The following is a 21,843-nucleotide window of genomic DNA, read 5'->3' as shown; positions in this document are numbered from 1 at the left end:
CAAATTCAGAGTAAAGTAGACAGAATTTGGAGAACGATGTATTTAATTATAACAACATAATTAAGAAAAAGCTTTGAAAGATTTTAAAAATCTAATCAGTGCAATAATACACTTCTGGTTCAGAAGACTGAAGAAGCAATTTTCCATTCAGGTACTGCCGAAAAGATAACAGCTTAAAATAATGCACAGTGAGACATCCATTTTGGGCATAATCAATGTGGAATTTTGTTTTGCTACACTGTGCATATTTAATATGTAGGCAATCCTTTTTTAAAAAAAAATCATTCAATGGGAGGAAGAGATAATAAATGCTTGTAAAAAATATTTTTACATATGGAGAAACAATTAACTGAATCAAAGTAATCAGAATTAGAAAAACACTATGTCCACCATAATAATATAAACAAAAGGAACTATAAAATGAAGCTGAATGTTAAATAATATTGATGATTAGTCTTGATAAGGAAGCATTTCCCTCTTTTTACTGGAAATGGAAAGCTGTGTGTGATGAATGGTATGAAATTTATCAGATAAGGTCACTTTGTCCTATTTGTCTTCATTATCAGGAAAAGCATATTCAGAAATGAATTTGATGTAAAACAAAAGGTATTAAATATTATAGTTTAAAAACATTTTAAATGGGTTAAACTAGATGATCTCAAAGGTTTGTCTGAGTTCTAAATACTGCTATCTAAATTCTAAATCACTATGTATACAACATCTTAGCAAATTGTAGCTAGTAATAAAAACATTATTTTACAATGAAATAAAGTAATTGATGAGATTAGAGGTGAATTCCCAGATCTATATCCTATAATATAGGATATAGAACCTATGATCCTAAGGTCTCTAGTCATAATGATCTATGAATATCATCTTCAACCACAAGACAGATACAGAAGATATATAAGCATCTAACTCTTGACAGAAATAAAACCTAAAGAAACGCTAAAAAGAAAATTGAATGTGAGAAGGTCAAATTATGGTAGGTTTAACAGAGTTAGAAGAGTTGCATAGGTATAATCAAAACTAAGCCAATGATGCATAAGTACATGGTCTAATTAAATTTAATAACCATGGAAAAGTATATTGCTATTTAAAAAAAAAAAAAAAAAAAAAAGATGTATAGGATAGTCACTAGAATTTTTCCAGAGAAAATTAGCTACTTCTAGCAAATGGAATGCCAGGCCTAGAGTCAGGAAGACTACTCCCTCCTGAATTCAAATATGGCCTCAGAGGGAGATTGTGTGACCCTGAGCAAGTCTATTTACCTCACTTCCTCATCTGTAAAATGAGCTAGAGAAGAAAATGGCAAATCTCTCCAATATTTTTGCCAAGAAAACTTCAAATGGGATCACAAAAAGTCAGATTCAACTAAAATGAATAAACAACAAAACAAGTAAACTACACCAAATTTTTCAGAAGATCTACTTACCTTATATAAAATTGTTTACAGAATTGCTTAGTGTAATAAGCCTTATATGATGTTATCTATAGAACTATTGATATATGGCCGAAACAGTGATTGGGAAATCACATGACAATCACCTTAAAATAGTTCTATTTGCAAATATGGGAAGCTAAAATACTATATTATATATCTCAGCAACTTTGTAATCAATTAATTGAAAAATTAATATCTTTTAGCTTTGCATTGTCAATGAACAAATTTAAAGATGTTTGTTTGATTGCAGTATATGTTAAAGATGATGTTAGGGGAAACTTTGTTTGCAGACCTATTAATGACAGTGCTAGCAAGAATTTCCAATGTAATTTATGGGGAGCAGTTTTAATGAAAATGATATGATATGGAAGAATTGTATTGGACTCTGTACTGACATAAGTAAATTAAGGTGAAGACAATACAGACAAACACTAGTTAGAAATATGGTCCTTCATGTGATTTGCACACAATGCATGTTTCATGACTTCACTTGTATTGAGAAATGAATGAGGAACTACATAGGATTTTTCAAGTTGTTATAAAACTAGTCAACTTTACTTTTAAAACTCCGTTAAAAGACTCTTTGCAAATGTGTGATGACATGTTGGCAAAGGGCATGTGGTATTTGAATATTTTTGAAAAACATCCTGGCTTTCTTATGTGAGAATATTTTGAAGGATATTTGGTTTAAAAGAAAAAGATGCTATCTTTTCTTAGTGATAAGCAAAGTTCATTATATGACAGAAACTCCCGAAACTTAAGTGCTTTCTGCATATTTTTGAGAAGCAGAATAATTTTTCATTAATCAGTGCCTTAAATTCATGCTGTGATCTAGAAAGATAAATAACTTCACTTACCAAAAAAAAATTAAAACTACTTATAAGAAATTTACCAAATAATATTTTGTCTCCAAATTTCAAAAAATATTTTCCCACAAAAAAAGAAAGTAGAAATTAATTTACTAATAACTTGACCAAACTTCAGAAGTAATTCTGATTTTATTTCAACTAAACATGAATAAAAATCTATTTGGCACATACAAATTTTATACATTTGCCCTTAATCCATCTCAAGAACAATAAATAGACTTGCCCTATGATAATTCTTTGAAATAAGTGTTTTGAAACAAGTGAAAGTTTTATTTTCACTAGGAGTGATTAAAAAGTTCTCAAGTTTTATCAAATAAACTAATACAAATTTACTATTTATAACATCTTATTTGTATAAAATATGGGTTTTTTGTTGTAGTTGTTAGAAAGTTATGATAAAAAAAAATTATCATGTTTGAAAAAATATATCACTGAACCAAAAAAGGAATTAAAAATAATAATATTACCAATAACATAAACATTTTAAGAAATTATGAAAAATAACTCACCCATAACATTTATGTTTATTATTGTTATTTTTGTGTAATAAGTATAAAAATATAAATATAAAAATTGAATGCATTATTAGAAATAAATATCATATGTTATTTTAGTTACATGATTAAGATTTGTTTTCTTATAAAAATTGTATAAATTTTTATTTGAATAGAACAAACTAAGAAAATTATTTGTATAGATGGGGTTTTTTAAGTCTGGAGAAGATTTACCACAATTTTTTATAACAAAGAACAGGGTGAATATCATTATGTAAAGTCCAAAAATCACTGCCATATGATAATTTCAATTGTATTGCATCTGGGGTAGAAATTATAATACTGTACTTTGTTTTGTAGTACCCTAAGATGTTTCTAATTATAAAAAAACTAAAATTATAACTTTGAATATTATTTAACTTTAAAGCTATATCACTAATGTGGTTTACTTTAATGTGGTTCAATAATGTAGCAATTTTAGAAAGTGAAATTGTTACAAAATCAAATTAACAATGAGATTGCAATTCAAAAAAAATTAATTGGATTTCTGGATCATTTGACCAACAAGATGAAAGATTAGATATTTTACTTTTTTCTAAGCCTCATAATTTCTCAAACCTCCAAAAATGAAAATCATGCCCCACAGAGCATTTTCTGCAAACAAGGCAAAACCTTTTACTAACAGTAAAAAAAAGCCACTATTCTGTAGCCTTTAAAAAAACACACTCTCCTTCATAATGCTGCACAAGCCAACCTACAGACTGACACAAAGTTCAAATCCATAGTCTGACACCCATTCCACTCTCATGATACCATTGAGAACTAAATTCTAAGGAGCGGAAATTTTCTCAGATTTATACAATAGCCCCATAACAACATTTTGTGCTCTAATAGAACCTGGTCTGAGTAAAAGAATGAAAAAACAAGACAGGCCTCCAGAAGTCACTTGAAGTAGAGATTTAGACTGCTGAACAATGAGTTCTTCAGCCAGGAAAAAGACTGATTTGTTTTTAAGGTCCAGCACACTGGAAAACCCCATCAGAGGGGAGGGAATCAATGAGCAATGGGAGAAAATAGGAGGGAAAGATTGAAGTCACAGACTATAGAAAGAAGAAATCTCAAAAGATCTGAAGTAGAAACTGATAAACCATCAAGAAAGACATTAACATTAAAGAAAATAAGCCCTCCTCAGCTAGAAAAAGGGATTCACAATAAATACAGCAAAATAAAGGAACCTGATTCAACATTTGATGAGGAAGAAGACCCTGTGGACTTGGAAGAGAACATGGAACCCCAACGTGATGTTTCTGAATGGTTTAAAAGAGAAATAGGAATTGTGAGAGCAGGCTTTAAGCTTCCATAGGAGAAAAAAATAGGCAGAATACACAAAACTTGAATCCATGGTGACAAACCTCATCAGAGAAACAAGGAGGATAAATAAATGATTAGAAATACAAATAGATGTAAGTCAAGGACAAACTAGAAAAAGCAAAAAACAGTAACATTAAAAAAAAAAAAAAGCTAAGCCTCCAAGATAAGCTATATAGAGACTACTTAAGGATTTTAGAAGACTATTACAAAGGGGAAAAAACCCCTAAACTTCATAATAATAATGCAAGAATACTGCCTAGAACTTTTGCACACAGAAAATAAATTGACAATGGAAAGAATCCATAGATTTCTTCCAAGCAACAAAAAGAAAGACCTTCAAATATCAAAGAAAGGAAATTTGAATAACACAAGAGGATTTGGCATCCACCATAAAATGCCAGGAAGAATGAAATTACATGTTTCTAAGAGCAAGGGAGCTCAAGATATAATCCATATATAACTGTTCAGATAATGGAAAATATATTCTATAAAGAGAGATAGAGACCTTACAATGTTTTATCTGAAGAGATTTTTTTTTTTGCTTAAAGAGACAATTCATCCTGCCTGAAGTAAAGGGGAATTAGTTCTTGGGGGAAAGGAAAGTAGAAGAGTATCCAGAGAGAAGAACACCTAGAGGAGTAGGAGGGCATGGACCCAGGGAAGAGATTTTGAGGCAAGTTGTGAGGGTGGGGGTGGGGAAAAAATGAGGGATGGGGAAGAATGATCAAGGAGAGAGCAAAGATCAATACTGAAATATACAATTGGAGACATAGAATCTTACCATGCCTCAACATCATCTTTATCACTTTTTTCTAAGAGTAAGACACACAAAAAGGAGAGATGGGAAGAGCAATTAGCAAGTTCTTGTTCAGTTGTTTCAGTCATGTCTTGATTCTCTGACCACCTTTTAGGGATTTTATTGGCAAAGATACAGGAGTGGTTTTGCCATTTCCTTCTCTAGCTCATTTTACAGATGAGAAACCCAGGGTTAATTGAGTTGTCCAGGGTCGAACAGTATCTGAGGTCAGATTTGGATTCAGAAAGAGATCTTCCTGACTCTAGGCCTTGTATTCTATCCACTGTCCCGCCTAGCTGCTCTCTGAAAGCTTTACAAGACAATAAACTAGGAGAAAGACTCAAAATAGATACTACAAAAGTTTTAATTCCATGAGAAATAGAGAATAAAGAATTTAAATATAAGATCCATGAACCAAACAATAAAAGTTTAGACTAGACAGATTAAGTAATGAAATAAGAGAAAGAAATCCTTTCTAATAAAAGGCACATAAAATTTTTTAAATTAATTTTAAACTCCCTTTAATAAAATTAAAGGGAAATAACTAGATAAAAAGATAATAGATAAAAGATAATATCACTAAAGTGATAATAAGAGAAAGAAAAACCACCACCACTCCCCAAAAGAAAGAAAATAAAAAGTGAATCTTGTAAAAAACAGAAGCAATAACTTGAAAGAAAAAATGACATTCCCACTCACATCTTTTGCTAAGATGTGATGTCTATGAATGTGATGTGTTGCAAATTTTTTGACAGTTATGCTGAATTTTTCCTCTTTTAAAAAAATATTGCTTCTTATAGGTACAGGAAGGGAAGAATACTGGGAAAAATTAGGGTGATTTTTTTTAATTAATAACCATTTTTTTATTTTGGAGACAATCAGGGTTAATTGACTTGCCCAATGTCACATAGCTAGTAAGAATTTGAATTCAGGCCTCAACTCCAGGGCCAGTGCTCTATCTACTGTGCCATTTAACTGTCCCCAAAATTTAATTTTTTTTTTAAATCTCATTTGGAAACACACCCCAAAAAAAGACTCAGGTAACATACTATCTTGTTCAGGAGGCCTTTTCTGATTGGCTGCTTGGACTGGACTTCCAAGTCTATATCTTATATATACATATTTAGATATGTTTATATTGTCTCCCCAAGTAGAATATAAGATCCTTTAGTTTACCTCTCACACATGTGGAAGAGGAATGAATTTATGTCCGAAGAAGAACTAGAGATCATTATTGATCACAAAATAGAAAACTTTGATTACTTCAAATTGAAAAGTTTTTGTACAAACAAAACTAATGCAGATAAGATTAGAAGGGAAACAATAAACTGGGAAAACATTTTTACAATCAAAAGTTCCGATAAAAGCCTCATCTCCAAAATATATAGAGAATTGACTCTAATTTATAAGAAATCAAGCCAATCTCCAATTGATAAATGGTCAAAGGATATGAACAGACAATTCTTGGATGAAGAAATTGAAACTATTCTAGCCATATAAAAAGATGCTCCAAGTCATTATTAATCAAAGAAATGCAAATTAAGACAACTCTGAGATACCACTACACACCTATCAGATTAGCTAGAATGACAGGCAAAGATAATGCACAATGTTGGAGGAGATGTGGGAAAATAGGGACACTGATAACGTTGTTGGTGGAATTGTGAATACATTCAGCCATTCTGGAGAGCAATTTGGAACTACGCTCAAAAAGTTATCAAACTGTGCATACCTTTTGACCCAGCAGTGTTAGTACTGGGTTTATATCCTAAAGAGATCTTGAAGAAGGGAAAGGGATCTGTATGGACAAAAATGTTTGTGGCAGCCCTCTTTGTGGTGGCCAGAAACTGGAAACTGAGTGGATGCTCATCAAACAGAGAATGGCTGAATAAATTTGGGTATATGAATATTTTGGAATATTATTATTCTGTAAGAAATAACCAACAGAATGATTTCAGAAAGGCCTGGAGAGACTTACATGAACTGATGCTGAGTGAAATGAGTAGGACCAGGAGATCATTATATACTTCAACAACAATACTATATGATGATCAATTCTGATGGATGTGGCCCTCTCCAACAATGAGATGTATCAATTCAGTTCCAGTAGAGCAGTAATAAACTGAACCAGTTATGCCCAGTGAAAGAACTCTGGGAAACGACTATGAACCACTACATAGAATTCCCAATCCCTCTATTTTTGTCTGCCTGAATTTTTTATTTCCTTCACAGGCTAATTGTACACTATTCTTTTTGTACAGCAAAACAACTGTTTGGACATGTATACATATATTGTATTTAATTTATACTTTAACATATTTAACATGTATTGGTCAACCTGCCATCTTGGGGCGGGGGAAAGGAGAAGAAAAATTAAAACAAAAGGTTTGGCAATTGTCGATGCTGTAAAATTACCCATGCATATATCTGGTAAATAAAAACTATAATAAAAAAAGAATCAAGTGAAAATAATAATTGTAAAGTTAAAAAAAAAGAAAAGAAAGAAAAAATATGAGATCCTTGAGAGCAGGAACAACAGTTCAGATTTATTTTTGTATCGCAGTGCTTAGCAGTGCTTATCAATGACTGATCCATAATAAGCACTTAATAAATGCTTATTGATTGTTTTAAAAGACGCCAAAAGAAAAAAAAACTGTGAAACTTATGGATTGGAAGGAGCAAGTGTACAAGCCTTCAGATAAAGCTTATTTCATTATAATTCTGATTTTCATGTATGAAAAATGAATATCAGAACAACCTATAAATTTTAAACTTCTCTCAGGCCTGTTTAGATTTATTTTCCCAATCCCAATGAGCAATTATTGATAAGGTATGTTTTTTTAAAAATTATTTTAAAAATTAAATTATTCAATATACACTAAGTTCCATAAGAACTGTACCAGTGGATAGAGGGCCAGAGTCCATTGCTTCTCCTTAAAGTTTGATGTATGACTCCAATGGGCAAAAACTAGGTGAAATTCATAAGGAGATATTGCTACAAGTCAAGAATAATTTTCCAAGTCAGCTGTCCAAAATTGGGACAAGTTTCATGGAAGAGCAAATTAAACTATATGACCTTTAAAATTTCTTCCAACTCTATTACTCCAATGATAAAAAGAGAGTTGCAGATGTATTGACTCCTTTAATCAGCAAACTCCTTCATCTGAGCATACTTCCCATACTCCATTCATAAGGGAGTATCTGTTGACTAGTCACAATATAATTATTGTTTTTATAAAAGTCAAATGAACTAAATAGAACTAAGTAGAACTCAGATATGGCCAAGCAGGAAAGAAGTCATTTTTCTAAATGTCCAAGGAACAGTTAAAACTACTTGTTCTAAAATTTGATACTTTGAGCTTTTGATATAATGCATTCTGTACCTTTTCTAACAGGTTCTCACTGCGTATAGGATTCTACATGGAATTTGTTTCTAGGATTTCCTGATCCTGTTTGTGTGAGCCTCATTTTTCAATGTCCTCAGACAGAGAAAGAAAGGATGCATGTGAGAGCAGTAATTTAGCATAGGGCATCTCACCAAGATCTGTCCCTGTGCCTATTTAGTATCTCTGAGATTCCAAATCATTTCTGTTGCCCCTTTAATCCTTGTTTTCCCAAATTTCAAATCCATCTCTTCCAATCAAGTAGGACCAGATTTCTGAAAGGTATTTATATCTGTGATCTTATCCCTTATCCATATAGGCACAAGTGCATAGCAAAGAATCAGACCTTTCCATAGATGAAGAAGTAGAACAAGAAAGAAAGAAAATTGAGGAATCCTTTTCAGAGCTTTTGCAGAATACTCCACTGGTTATTAAAGAACTCACAAAGGTAAAGTCAGATGAAAGACAGTTTCCTTCTTCAACAGAGAACTATTGAATATATGTACTGATTGAATTAATACATTGCTTGATCTCTGGGATTTATGGAGTGATGACCTAAGATAAATTTCCTTTGTGAAACAAAGATTCTATGAAAAAAGCCAGGAGTTTCTTCTTAGTCATAGATGAATGTTTTTTGAATTCTTTGGGGATTAACAGACCAGTTTTTAATGTCTTTAATAATAACTTTAATAAGGTCTTTAATAAGCCACAGCATCTACATGCAAGAGACAAATTAGATGAGCCTAGGATGGGGTATTTATTGTTGAAGTGAAGACAAAAGCAGAACTTGATGTTACTATTCCCAGCAATGAAAAATGAATAGAAGATTTCAGGCTTAGAAGGCAAAAACAGAAAGATTAATTTTTAAGAGAGTCAAGAGGGGATCTAAAAGATATTAGGTTAACTTCTGTTTGCCCGCCAGTGAACATCACAAGTATTTAAAAGACATGGGGGAACTAGACAGAAGAAACACTCCAATCAGAAACGATAAGTGATAACATTTAGGAAAAAAAGAGATTATACTAGATCAGATTGTAGATTTCAAGAAACAATGGCAAAGGCTCACAATAAGTTAACATAACTACAAAGTTTTATTGAATAATATACAAAGCACATGAACATAGTCACTGAAGAAGGGCACAAGAAGACAGACATATCTACTTGACTATCTACATCAGGATTCCCATCTTTATTAGACCTAAAGAAATGAAACTGCTGTGCCCAAGCTAAAACAATATTATAAAGCAGCAGCCATCAAAACCATTTGGTACTGGCTTAAAAATAGATTAGTTGATCAGTGGAATAAGTTAGATTCAAAGGACAAAATAGTCAATGACTGTAGCAAACTAGTGTTTAACAAACCCAAAGACCCTAGCTTTTGGTATAAGAACTCACTATTTGACAAGAACTGCTGGGAAAATTGGAAACTAGTACAGCAGAAACTAGGCATTGATTCACACCTAACACTACATACCAAAATAACATTAAAATGGGTTCATGATTTAGACATAAAGAGTGATATTATAAGCAAATTAGGAGAACAAAGGATAGTTTACCTCTCAGATCTGTGAAGAAGGAAGGAATTCATGACCAAAGAAAAACAAAATTAATACAAACAAGATTAGAAGGAAAGCAATAAATTGGGAACACATTTTTACATTTAAGTGTTCAGATAAAGACCTCATTTCTAAAATATATAATTGACTCAAATTTATAAGAATTCAAGCCATTCTCCAATTGATAAATGGTCAAAGGATATGAACAGATAATTTTCAGATGAAGAAATTGATACCATTTTTAGTCATATGGAAAGGTTTCTAAATCACTGTTGATCAGAGAAATGCAAATTAAAACAACTCTGAGATAACCACTACACACCTCTCAGATTGGCTAAAATGAAAGAAAAATATGACAAAGGTTATAAGGGATGTGGGAAAACTGGGACACTGATACATTTGTTGATGAAGTTGTTATCAGATCCAACTGTTCAGAAGAACAATTTGGAACTATTCCCAAAGGGTTATCCAGCAGTGTTTCTACTGAGCTTATATCCCAAAGAAATTATTATTATTATTATTATTAATTACAGATTTTTATTGAAAAAACATAAGCATGGGTAGTTTTCTCAACATTGACCTTTGCAAACACTTCTGTTCCAACTTTTCCCCTCCTTCCCTCCACTCCCTCCTTCCTACTCCTTCCCACTTCCCTTTCCTTCACCCCCTCGCCTAGTTGGCAGGCAGTCCCATTCATGTTAAATAGGTTAAAGTATATGTAAATGCAATATATGTATACATATTTATACAGTTATCTTGTTGCACAAGAAAAAATGGATTTAGAAAGAAGGTAAAAATAACCTGGGAAGAAAAACAAAAATGCAAGCAAACAACAGAAATGCAAATGTTATGTTGTGGTCCACATTCATTTCTCATTTCCCAGTGTTCTTTTGCTGACTGTAGCTGGTCCTTTTCATCACTGATCAATTGGAACTGATTTGGATCCTCTTATTGCCAAAGATAGCCATTTCCATCAGAATTGATCATCATATAGTATTGTTGTTGAAGTATATAATGATCTCCTAGTTCTGCTCATTTTGCTCAGCATCAGTTTATGTAAGTGTCTCCAGGCCTTTCTGAAATCCTCCTGCTGGTCATTTCTTATAGAACAATAATATTCCATAACATTCATATACCACAATTTATTCAGCCATTCTCCAATTGATGAACATCCATTCAATTTCCAGTTTCTAGTCATTACAAAGAGGGCTGCCACAAACATTTTGGCACATACAGGTCCCTTTCCCTTCTTTAATATCTCTTTGGGATATAAGCCTAGTAGTAACACTGCTGGATCAAAGGGTATGCACAACTTTTGAACATAGTTCCAAATTGCTCTCCAGAATGGTTGGATCCATTCACAATTCTACTAACAATGCATCAGTGACCCAGTTTTCCCACATCCCCTCCAACATTAATCATTATTTTTTCCTGTCATCTTCGCCAATCTGACAGGTGTGTAGTGGTATCTCAGAGTTGTCTTAATTTGCATTTCTCTGATCAATAATAATTTGGAACACCTTTTCATATGCATAAAAATAGTTTCAATTTCATCATCTAAAAATTCATATCCTTTGACCATTTATCAATTGGAGAATGGCTTGATTTCTTATAAATTAGAGTCAATTCTCTATATATTTTGGAAATGAGGCCCTTATCAAATCCTTTAACTGTAAAACTGTTTTCCCAGTTTATGGCTTCCCTTCTAATCCTGTCTACATTAGTTGTGTTTGTACAAAAGCTTTTTAACTTCTTATAATCAAAATTTTCTATTTTGTGATCAATAATGATCTCTAGTTTTTCTTTGGTCACAAATTCATTCCTCCTCCACAGATCTGAGAGGTAATCTCATTCTTTATGCCTACATCATCAACCCATTTTGATCTTATCTTGATGTATGGTGTTAAGTGTGGGTTCATGCCCAGTTTCTGCCATACTAATTTCCAATTTTCCCAACAGTTTTTTGTCTTTGGGTTTGTCAAACACTAGATTATTAAAGTTATTAATTATTTTGTCCTTTGAACCTAACCTATTCCACTGATCAATTAGTCTATTTCTTAACTGGTTTTGGTGACTGCTGCTTTGTAATGTAATTTTAGATGAGGTACATCTAGGCCACCTTCATTTGATTTTTTTCATTACTTCCTTGAAATTCTTGACCTTTTGTTCTTTCACATGAATTTTGTTGTAATTTTTTCTAGGTCATTAAAATAGTTTCTTGGGAGTCTGGTTGGTATAGTACTAAATAAATAGATTAGTGTAGGTACTATTGTCATCTTTATTATATTCACTCAGCCTATCCAAGAGCACTTAATATTTTTCCAATTGTTTAGGTCTGACTTTATTTGTGTGGAAAGTGTTTTGTAGTTTTGCTCATATAGTTCCTGACTTTCCTTTGGGAGATAGATTCCCAAATATTTTATTCTATCGACAATTATTTTAAATGGAATTTCTCTTTGTATCTCTTGCTGTTAGGTTTATTAGTGATGTGTAAAAATACTAAGGATTTATGTGAATTTATTTTGTATCCTGCAACTTTGCTAAAGTTGTGGATTATTTCTAATAGCTTTTAGTAGAATCTTTGGGATTCTCTAAGTATACCATCATATCATCTGCAAAAAGTAATAATTTGGTTTCTTCATTACTACTCTAATTCCTTAAATCTCTTTTTCATCTCTTATTGCCAAAGCTAGCATTTCTAATACAATATTGAATAGTAATGGTGATAGTGGGCAACCTTGTTTCGCTCCTGATATTATTGGGAATGATTCCAGTTCATTACCATTACATATGATGCTTACTGATGGTTTTAAATAGATGCTACTGATTATTTTAAGGAAAAGTCCATTTATTCCTATATTTGCTCATTTTTTTAATAGGAATGGGTGTTGGATTTTATCAAATGCATTTTTTGCATCTATTGAGATGATCATATGGTTTTTGTTAATTTGGTTGTTGATATAGTCAATTATGCTAATAGTTTCCCTGATATTGAACCAGCCCTGCATTCCTGGTTTAAATCCTACTTGGTCATGGTGCATTATCCTGGAGATGATTTTCTGTAATCTTTTTGCTAATATTTTATTTAAGATTTTTGCATCAATGTTCATTAGGGAGATTGGTCCTTAATTTTCTTTCTCTGTTTTTGTCCTACCTAGTTTAGATATCAGTACCATGTCTGTGTCATTTTAAAAGGAATTTTGTAGGACTCCTTCAATCCTTATTTTTTCAAATAGTTTATATAGCACTGGAGTTAATTGTTCTTTATTTTTTTTATTTTTTATTAATTTCATAATTATAACATTTCTGACAGTACATATGCATAGGTAATTTTTTACAACATTATCCCTTGTACTCCCTTCTGTTCCAAATTTTCCCCTCCTTCCCTCCACTCCCTCCCCTAAATGGCAGGCATTCCCATACATATTAAATATGTTATAGTATATCCTACATACAATGTATATGTACAGAACCAAATTTTGTTGTTTTTGTTGTTGTTGTTGCAAAGGAAGAATTGTATTCGAAAGGTAAAAATAACCTGGGAAGAAAAACAAAAAATGCAAACAATTTACACTCATTTCCCAGTGTTTCTTCTCTGGGTGTAGCTGATTCTGTCCATCATTGATCAATTGGAACTGGATTAGATCTTCTCTATGTTGAAGATATCCACTTCCATCAGAATACATCCTCATACAGTATTGTTGTTGAAGTGTATAGTGATCTCCTAGTTCTGCTCATTTCACTCAGCATCAGTTCATGTAAGTCTCTCCAAGCCTCTCTGTATTCATCCTGTTGGTCATTTCTTATAGAACAATAATATTCCATAACATTCATATACCATAATTTACCCAACCATTCTCCAATTGATGGACATCCATTCATCGTCCAGTTTCTAGCCCTACAAAAAGAGCTCCCACAAACATTTTGGCACATACAGGTCCCTTTCCCTTCTTTAGTATTTCCTTGGGATATAAGTCCAATAGTAGCACTGCTGGATCAAAGGGTAGGCACAGTTTGATAACTTTTTGGGCATAATTCCAGATTGCTCTCCAGAATGGTTGGATTCTTTCACAACTCCACCAAGAATGCATCAGTGTCCCAGTTTTCCCACAGCCCCTCCAACATTCATCATTATTTGTTCCTGTCATCTTAGCCAATCTGACAGGTGTGTAGTGGTATCTCAGAGTTGTTTTAATTTGCATTTCTCTGATCAATAGTGATTTGGAACACTCTTTTATATGAGTGGAAATAGTTTCAATTTCATCATCTGAAAATTGTCTGTTCATATCCTTTGAAGTTAATTGTTCTGAAGTTAATGTTTGGTAGAATTCACATGTAAATCCATCTGGTCCTGGGGATTTTTTCTTAGGGAGTTGATTAATAGCTTTCTATTTCTTTTTTCCAAAATGAGATTATTTAGCCAATTTACTTCTTCCTCTATTAATCTGGGAAATCTATATTTTTAAAAGTATTCATCCATTTCATTTAAGTTTTCAAATTTATTGGCATAAAGTTGGTTAAAGTAACTCCTAATTATTGCTCTAATTTCCTCATCATTAGTGGCAAGTTCTCTCTTTTCATTTTTAAGACTAACAATTTGATTTTCCTCTTTTCTTTTTCTAATCAAATTTACCAAGAGTTTATCTATTTTGTTGGTTTTTTCATAGAACCAACTCTTAGTTTTATTTATTAATTCAATATTTTTTTACTTTCAATTTTATTAATCTCTCCTTTTATTTTTAAGTTTCAAGTTTAGTGTTTGATTGGGGGTTTTAAATTTGCTCTTTTTTTAGCTTCTTTTAGTTGCAAGCCTAATTCATTGATTTTCTTTTTCTCTATTTTATTCAAGTAAGCCTCTAAAGATATAAAATTTCCCCTTATTATGGCTTTGGTTGCATCCCACGCATTTTGGTATGACGTCTCATTATTGTCATTTTCTTGGGTGAAATTATTAATTGTGTCTATGATTTGCTGTTTCACCCATCCATTTTTAGGATGTGTTGGGATTGCTGGGTGAGGACTGGGGTTGTCTGGATGGTGACAAGGTGAGAATTCAGGTTTTCTGGACAATTACAAGGTGAGAACTCAGGTTGACTTGATAGAGGGGGCAAGCTCATTGGCTGGGGTGGTTCTTCCCAGAAGCCCTTGCATTATCCCACGCCCATTCTCTGGGAGGATAAAAAGAGACAGCACTGGGCACAGAGAGCAGATCGGCCTGAAGAAGGATAAGAGTTGGAGGAGATTCAGAGCCAGGATTCAAGAGGAAGACTCTGAATTGCATCAGGCTTGACGGAGCTCTCTGCAGGAAGGGAAGTCACTTCTTTGGACAAGAGTTAACAGCAACTGCCTGGAGACAACGGTTCGTTACAGGAAGAAGAATCTGTTGGAGAGATTTGAGTAGACACAGCAGATCTCTTCCCAGAGAGCGATCCAGCAGCTTCTGGAGACGACAGCTCGCTACAATTGGCGTCCACACGTGGGGCAAGGACTTTTGCTTATCCTGACAAGAGGAGCTAGACCAGACCTTCGCAAGGATGAGATTATTTAGTTTCCAATTACTTTTTGGTCTATTTTCCCCTGGCTTTTTATTGAGTGCAATTTTTATTGCATTGTGATCTGAACAGGATGCATTTACTATTTCTGCCTTTCTGTATTTGAATTTGAGGTCTTTATGTCTTAATATATGGTCAATTTTTGTATAGGTTCCATGAACTGTCGAGAAGAAAGTGTACTCCTTTCTGTCTCCATTTAGTTTTCTCCAAAGATTTTTCATACCTAACTTTTCTAGTGTTCTATTTACCTCTTTAACTTCTTTCTTATTTATTTTGTGGTTTGATTTATCTAGTTCTGAGAGTACAAGGTTGAGATCTACCACTATTATAGTTTTGCTGTCTGTTTCTTCTTGCAGCTCTCTTAACTTCTCCTTTAGGAATTTAGATGCTATACCACTCGGTGCATATATATTTTAGTATTAATATTATTTCATTATCTTTGCTACCCTTTAGCAAGATATAGTACCCTTCCTTATCTCTTTTAATTAGATCAATTTTTGCTTTTGCTTGATCTGAGATCAAGATGATCTACCCTTGCTTTTTTTACTTCACCTAAAGTATAGTAGATTCTGCTCCAGCCTTTTACCTTTCCTCTGTATGTATTGCCCTGCTTCAAGTGTGTTTCCTGTGAACAACATATTGTAGGATTTTGGCTTTTAATTCAGTTTGCTTCTACCTCCATTTTATGGGGGAGTCTACCCCATTCACATTTATGGTTAAAATTACTAATTCTGTATTTCCTACCATCTTGTTAACCCCAGATTATGCTTTTCTCTTTCCTTGCCCCCTTCCCCTCTTCCCCACTATTAAACTTGTGAGCACCACTTGCCTCATGCAGCCCTCCATCTTTAGTATTCCCTCTGCCCCTTAGAATTCCTCCCCTTTTCTTAAACCTTTCCCTTACTATTTCTGTATTCTCTTTTATTTAGCCTTTTCACTTTTCCCCTCCTTATTGTGGCTCCTCTATATTTGAATTGTTTTGTTTTGTTTTGTTTTTTCTGGCTGGATTAGACCTTCTCTATGTTGAAGATATCCACTTTTATATCCTTATTGTTTTTTCTGGCTGCTTGTAGTATTTTTTCTTTGGTCTGATAGTTCTGGAATTTAGCCACAATATTTCTTGGATATTTTGATTTTAAGATCTCTTTCCATAGGTGATCCTTGAATTCTTTCAATGCCTATTTTACCTTCTATTTCTATTATATCTGGCAGTTCTCTTTGATGATTTGCTGAAAAACAGTGTCTAGGCTCTTTTTTTTCAATCATGATTTTCAGGGAGTCAAATAATCTTTAAATTATCTTTCCTAGATCTATTTTCCAGGTCTATTGTTTTCCCAAATAGGTATTTAACATTTTTTCTTTTTTTTTTTTCTTTTTTTTTTGGGGGGGTGGGGGTTTGTTTTTCTTTTGTTTTGCTTGATTGATTCTTGGTGTCTCCACAAGTTATTCATTTCCATTTGTTCAATTCTGATTTTTAATGAATTGTTTTCTTCATTTACTTTTTTATTTCTCTTTGTAATTGTCCAATTGAGTTTTTAAATGAGTTGTTTTGTTTTATTGAATTTTTTTTCCATTTCACCAATTTCATTTTTTAAAGAGTTTTTTTTATTTTTCCAATTCACTAATTCTGTTTTTCAGGGAGTTGATTTCTTTATCCACTCTATCTTTTAATGAGTTACATGTCTTATCCAGACCCTCTTGCTAAGCTTCCCTTTCCTTTCCCCATTTTTCTTCTAGCTCTCTTGTAAGAGCCTTTTTAATTTCTTCTATGAGAGTCTTATGTGATGGGGACCAGGTTATATCATTTGAGGTTTCATCTGGAGAAATATACTTTTGGTTTCCTCAGGGTTTGAAGTCTGCTCTTTTTCAGTATAGAAGCTATCTATAGTTAGAGCCCACTTTGCCTTTATACTCATTTTGAGAAGAAAAAAAAAAAAAACTGCAGTCTGCTTTTGGTGCAATGTGGGGTTACTGAGCTTCCTCAACAACAACAGAAAGTAGCAATGAAGCAGCAGTGGGACAGCAATGGCTGTGCTGAAATTAGTGTCTGGGCTGTGTTCAGCATCTGTGCTGGATTTAGCAGTTGCACTGAGATCACGCTGAGACCCTCCCGGTGCTAGGTGGGTGGCCAGGTTCCGAGAGACTCTAGCATTTTGGGGTCAGTCTTTACCTCCTGTGTTTATAGATTCTCTGCTGATCCACTGGCTTGCTGCCAGGGCAAAGTAGCTGACACTGGGGTAAAGTTCTCCCCTCAAATTTTCAGCCTGCAAAAACCATCCCCACTCCACTCTAGTCTGCTCAGCATGAGCTGTTTTCTGTGCTCTCCCTGCTTACCTGCCTGATTCTACTCCTGGTCTAGCCCCATTCTGTCCTCACACACAAGCAAAAACAGACCCTTTCTTGCATTTTGAGATTACCTTCTTTTGGTAATAGGTGTACTCCCAAAATTCATGGGTTTTGATGTCAAGCACTAATTCCAAGGCTGATTTTCATAAAAATAGTCTGAGGGTAAGGAAGAGATGGTCTTCACAAGCTAAAAATTTGCAGGGAGAACTTATCCTTGCATATGTTTTGAAAATAAAAAACTTCAATAAAAAGAGAGGAGGGAGAAAAAAAATGAAGCTGCATATAAAACTACTTCCCCCCAAAAAAATCTGGATAGTAGGCTATCCAGATTTGTAGCCTGACCACTATGCACATATCAAGAAGTAATGAAGTTCTGTGATGAATTTTTTTTAAAAGTTAGAACTCTTTCAAGTATACCAGTATTGTGTGTTTGCGATATAAAGGGGACTGGTAGAATTCCTTTTGAGTTAGGGAAGATTACAAAGGAAACCAATTACATTGAAATAAAGTTATCACAATATTTTTAAAAGCACAATCCCCAGGCTATGAACTCTTGATATAAATTGTAAAGGACCTGACTCATGTCAGATAAGCGTTCCTGGCCAACAGGAGGCCCTAGGTATTAATATTATGGAGAAGCTTTCTGAACTAGAAGGAGACAACAATTATACTGCTGTTTTGGGAAAAGGGAATAAGAATAACTTAAGGGACTGTGGCTTTGATTTTCCCAGTTAAACAGTATTTTGTCAAGTATATGGATTTTCTTTTGTCTAAATCTCAGGTATATGGCAGAAGACTGCCCCTCCTGGCTGTAAATAGGATATCCTTAACTGTCCAGAAAGGGGAATGCTTTGGATTGCTTGGCTTCAATGGAGCAGGGAAAACCACGACCTTCAAAATGCTGACAGGGGATGAAACAATCACCTCTGGGACCGCCTATATTGATGGCTACAACATCATTACCCACATTAAAAAGGTAGGATGCTATGGCTACTTTGAGAAGGGAATAATGAAAGGAGGGTACTAGAAGCAATGATATCATCCTGAAGGACAAATGACATTAGACAACATATATTAGGGTAAATAGTAAGCTAGTAATATAGGCTTAAGAAAAGGTCATGAAATATAAGCATTCTAAAAATTCAAGTGGAGAATGTTTTCAATAAACTAGAATAGAGAAATAATCTCTTAGCCCCCATTCATTCTTCATTCCTTCAAGAATGGCAGAAAACTCCCTCTGGTATCTCCAGAACTACAGACTCACAAATCTTCACCCAGCCTCATTAGTTTTCCGTCCTCTTGGTCAGGTATTTGGCAGCCCAGAAGACCTGGTTACTTCTATTAACTTGTAAAGATGTTTGAATAGATCACTATTGATTTTTGTTTTGTTTTGTTTTGTTTTACCAGGTGAGCATTCAGTATCCAAAAGAATACTTCTTCTGGTCAAAAGTATCTCAAGTCTTACTCCAGGTCTTCTTGGTTCTGTTGTCTGTCTCTGAACTGCCCAGAAACATTATGTTAATGGGATCTTACAGATCCATGAGGAAAAGTGGTGGTATACCAATTCAGGTAGAATGCTATCCTAGAAGGCAAAAGACCTAAATTCTCTTCCTAACTACACAGAAGGAGTCACCTTGGGGAAAATCGGTTAATCTTTATGAATCTCTGGTTTCTGATCTATACCATAAATATAGTACTAGATAATTTCTAAAGTCTCTTCAAGATGTGACAATCTGCAATTCTGTGACCTGTCACAGAAGCTAGTCCTTGAGTATGAAACGTGAAGTCCTTGTTGATTCAAATACAGACTTTATTACTCCAAGATGATGTCTAGCTGAGGTTTTATCCCTAATAATAATATCTAAATCAGTTAGTACATGTGAATTCCTAGACTATCAAAGCATGCCTACTGATATTACAATATAATTGACTTGTCAATAGACTAGTAACATATTTAGATGAATTATTTTAATTGGAACCAAAAGCGGTGCATTATATAATCAAATCAATATAGCTTCCACACATTGGTTTTGAGATCTGTAAACTTGAATTCAAATCATAGTTCTGTTTCTTATTTTTGTGACTTGGGCAAGTCATAAAATCAAAAGTTGAGAGTTGGAAATGACCTTGGAAATTATCTAATGCAAATCTATCATTTTATAAAGGAGAAAATTAAAGGCCAAAGGTATTGTCTAAAAGTTCAATATTCTTTCCATTGTGCCATGTTACCTTTCACCTCTCTAAGCCTACTTTTGCTCATCTGTTTGGTTTTTTTTTTATTGTACTTGATTACCCCTGAGGTCATTTCTAGCTCTAAGTCTTGTGATCCCAGGATAATTAAGTCAGATCCTTCCAGATCCCAGAATCTCTCTTAAAAGTGTTTTTGAAAGGAAAAAATGGTAAAGATGAGTCTATCCTCTCCAATAAAAATCCAGATCCTATTAATTCAATTGACTGGTTTTTGAAATATTCATTACCCATATCACTATTCTGTGCTCCTGAACAAATTTCCCCTGCTTCTGAAAATCTGCTTTGTCCCCTGACTCAAGTTTCCTTATGACTAGGACTTTACTTTTCTCATCTGTGATCATGAAGCTTTAAGATGGTACATGAGTAGCCACTATGAAAGGGCATAATGAAGTTGGCAATATCACTGAACTATTCAGCATCTTTTTATGTCATTTCCCAAGAATAACTTTGTCTCCATATTCTGCATAGGCCAAACCTTCCCAGAAGGAACTGGCAGAGAAATAGGATAGTGGTATTCTGTTGGCCATTCAAAGAGACCCTCTTAAGGGGCAGTTAAGTGGTGCAGTGGATAGAGCACCGGCCCTGGAGTCAGGAAGACCTGAGTTCAAATATGATCTCAAGACACCTAACACATCCTAGCTATGTGACTCTGGGCAAATCACTTAACCCTAAGGTTAACTTTGCCTCAGGAGAGAGAGAGAGAGAGAGAGAGAGAGAGAGAGAGAGAGAGAGAGAGAGAGAGAGAGAGAGAGAGAGGCGAGAGTTCCCAGACTAATACTTGCATGAGAGAGAGAGAAGAGAGTTCCTAGACTAATACTTGCATTTTCTATACATTTTATAATTTTCTGGATACTTTTCCCAAATAGTCACTGCCATCTAAGTTATGTGTACTGTTTACAACAAACTAGAACTTTCTCACCCCCAAAAAAAAAAGGCATTGAGAGGTCCTAACTCACTCCAAAAAAAAGCCCAATGTCAGAGAAGCCAAAGCCCTCCCAGCAATAGAAAGAATTTACAGAGAACAAAATAGAATAAAGTTTCTAGGCAAGTACATAAACATAAAAGGATACCAGGTCTTTTGTCTAGTCAGTTTTAGAAGTTTAGACCACATGTAAAGGAACAGGTCCAGGAGGAAAACAGATACCATATTTAACTTTTGGGAATAACATCCCTTACAACTCTTTTGGGATGCCTTTCCTGGACCCACCCCTTTACAACAGGATAAAGTTTTCTTATTTGGGAAGCCATTAAGTTTGTATCCATTGCCTGGGGTCTTTGCTGTTATTTCAGGTACAACAACGAATTGGTTACTGCCCTCAATTTGATGCCTTACTGGATTACATGACAGGACGTGAGACTTTGGTTATGTATGCCCGACTTCATGGCATCCCTGAGGGTCACATTAATAGCCTTGTGAAGGATATGCTGCAGGGGTTGCTTCTAGAGGCCCACTCAGACAAACTCATCAAAACCTACAGGTACAACGCCCTCTTCTTTTAACAAAACATCTTATTTTCAGAATTAGGGATTGAAGAACAAATGATTCAGGTATCAAAATCTTGTTAGAATGGATGCCCATCAATTAGAGAATGGCTGAATAAATTATGGTATATGATTGTTATGGAATAAAATTGTTCTGTAAGAAACGACCAACAGTATGATTTCAGAGACCTGGAGAGACTTGCAGGAACTGATGCTAAATGAAATGAGCAGAATCAGGAGAAGACTACATGATAATCAATTCTAATGGAAATGGCTCTCTTCAAAAATGAGATGATTCAG

The 21,843-nt window shown here is 34.0% G+C and overlaps 1 protein-coding gene across 6 annotated transcripts in view; it reads left to right on the top strand.

Annotated features, from left to right (window-relative positions):
* Positions 1–21,843, top strand: part of LOC141551315 (phospholipid-transporting ATPase ABCA3-like) — a 230,654-nt gene that overhangs the window by 188,337 nt on the left and 20,474 nt on the right. For all 6 annotated transcript variants that reach the window (XM_074282818.1, XM_074282817.1, XM_074282822.1 and 3 more), the window contains 3 exons: positions 8,677–8,805; positions 18,593–18,787; positions 21,352–21,539. In XM_074282818.1, coding sequence (XP_074138919.1) covers positions 8,677–8,805; positions 18,593–18,787; positions 21,352–21,539 — 512 coding nt within the window. The remainder of the gene's footprint in view (positions 1–8,676; positions 8,806–18,592; positions 18,788–21,351; positions 21,540–21,843) is intronic.

This window comes from Sminthopsis crassicaudata, chromosome 1 (genome assembly GCF_048593235.1).
Source record: "Sminthopsis crassicaudata isolate SCR6 chromosome 1, ASM4859323v1, whole genome shotgun sequence".
NCBI classification, from domain to species: Eukaryota; Metazoa; Chordata; class Mammalia; order Dasyuromorphia; family Dasyuridae; genus Sminthopsis; species Sminthopsis crassicaudata.
The sequence above is the reverse complement of the archived record's forward strand: the minus strand, read 5'-3'. Positions and strand labels throughout refer to the sequence as shown.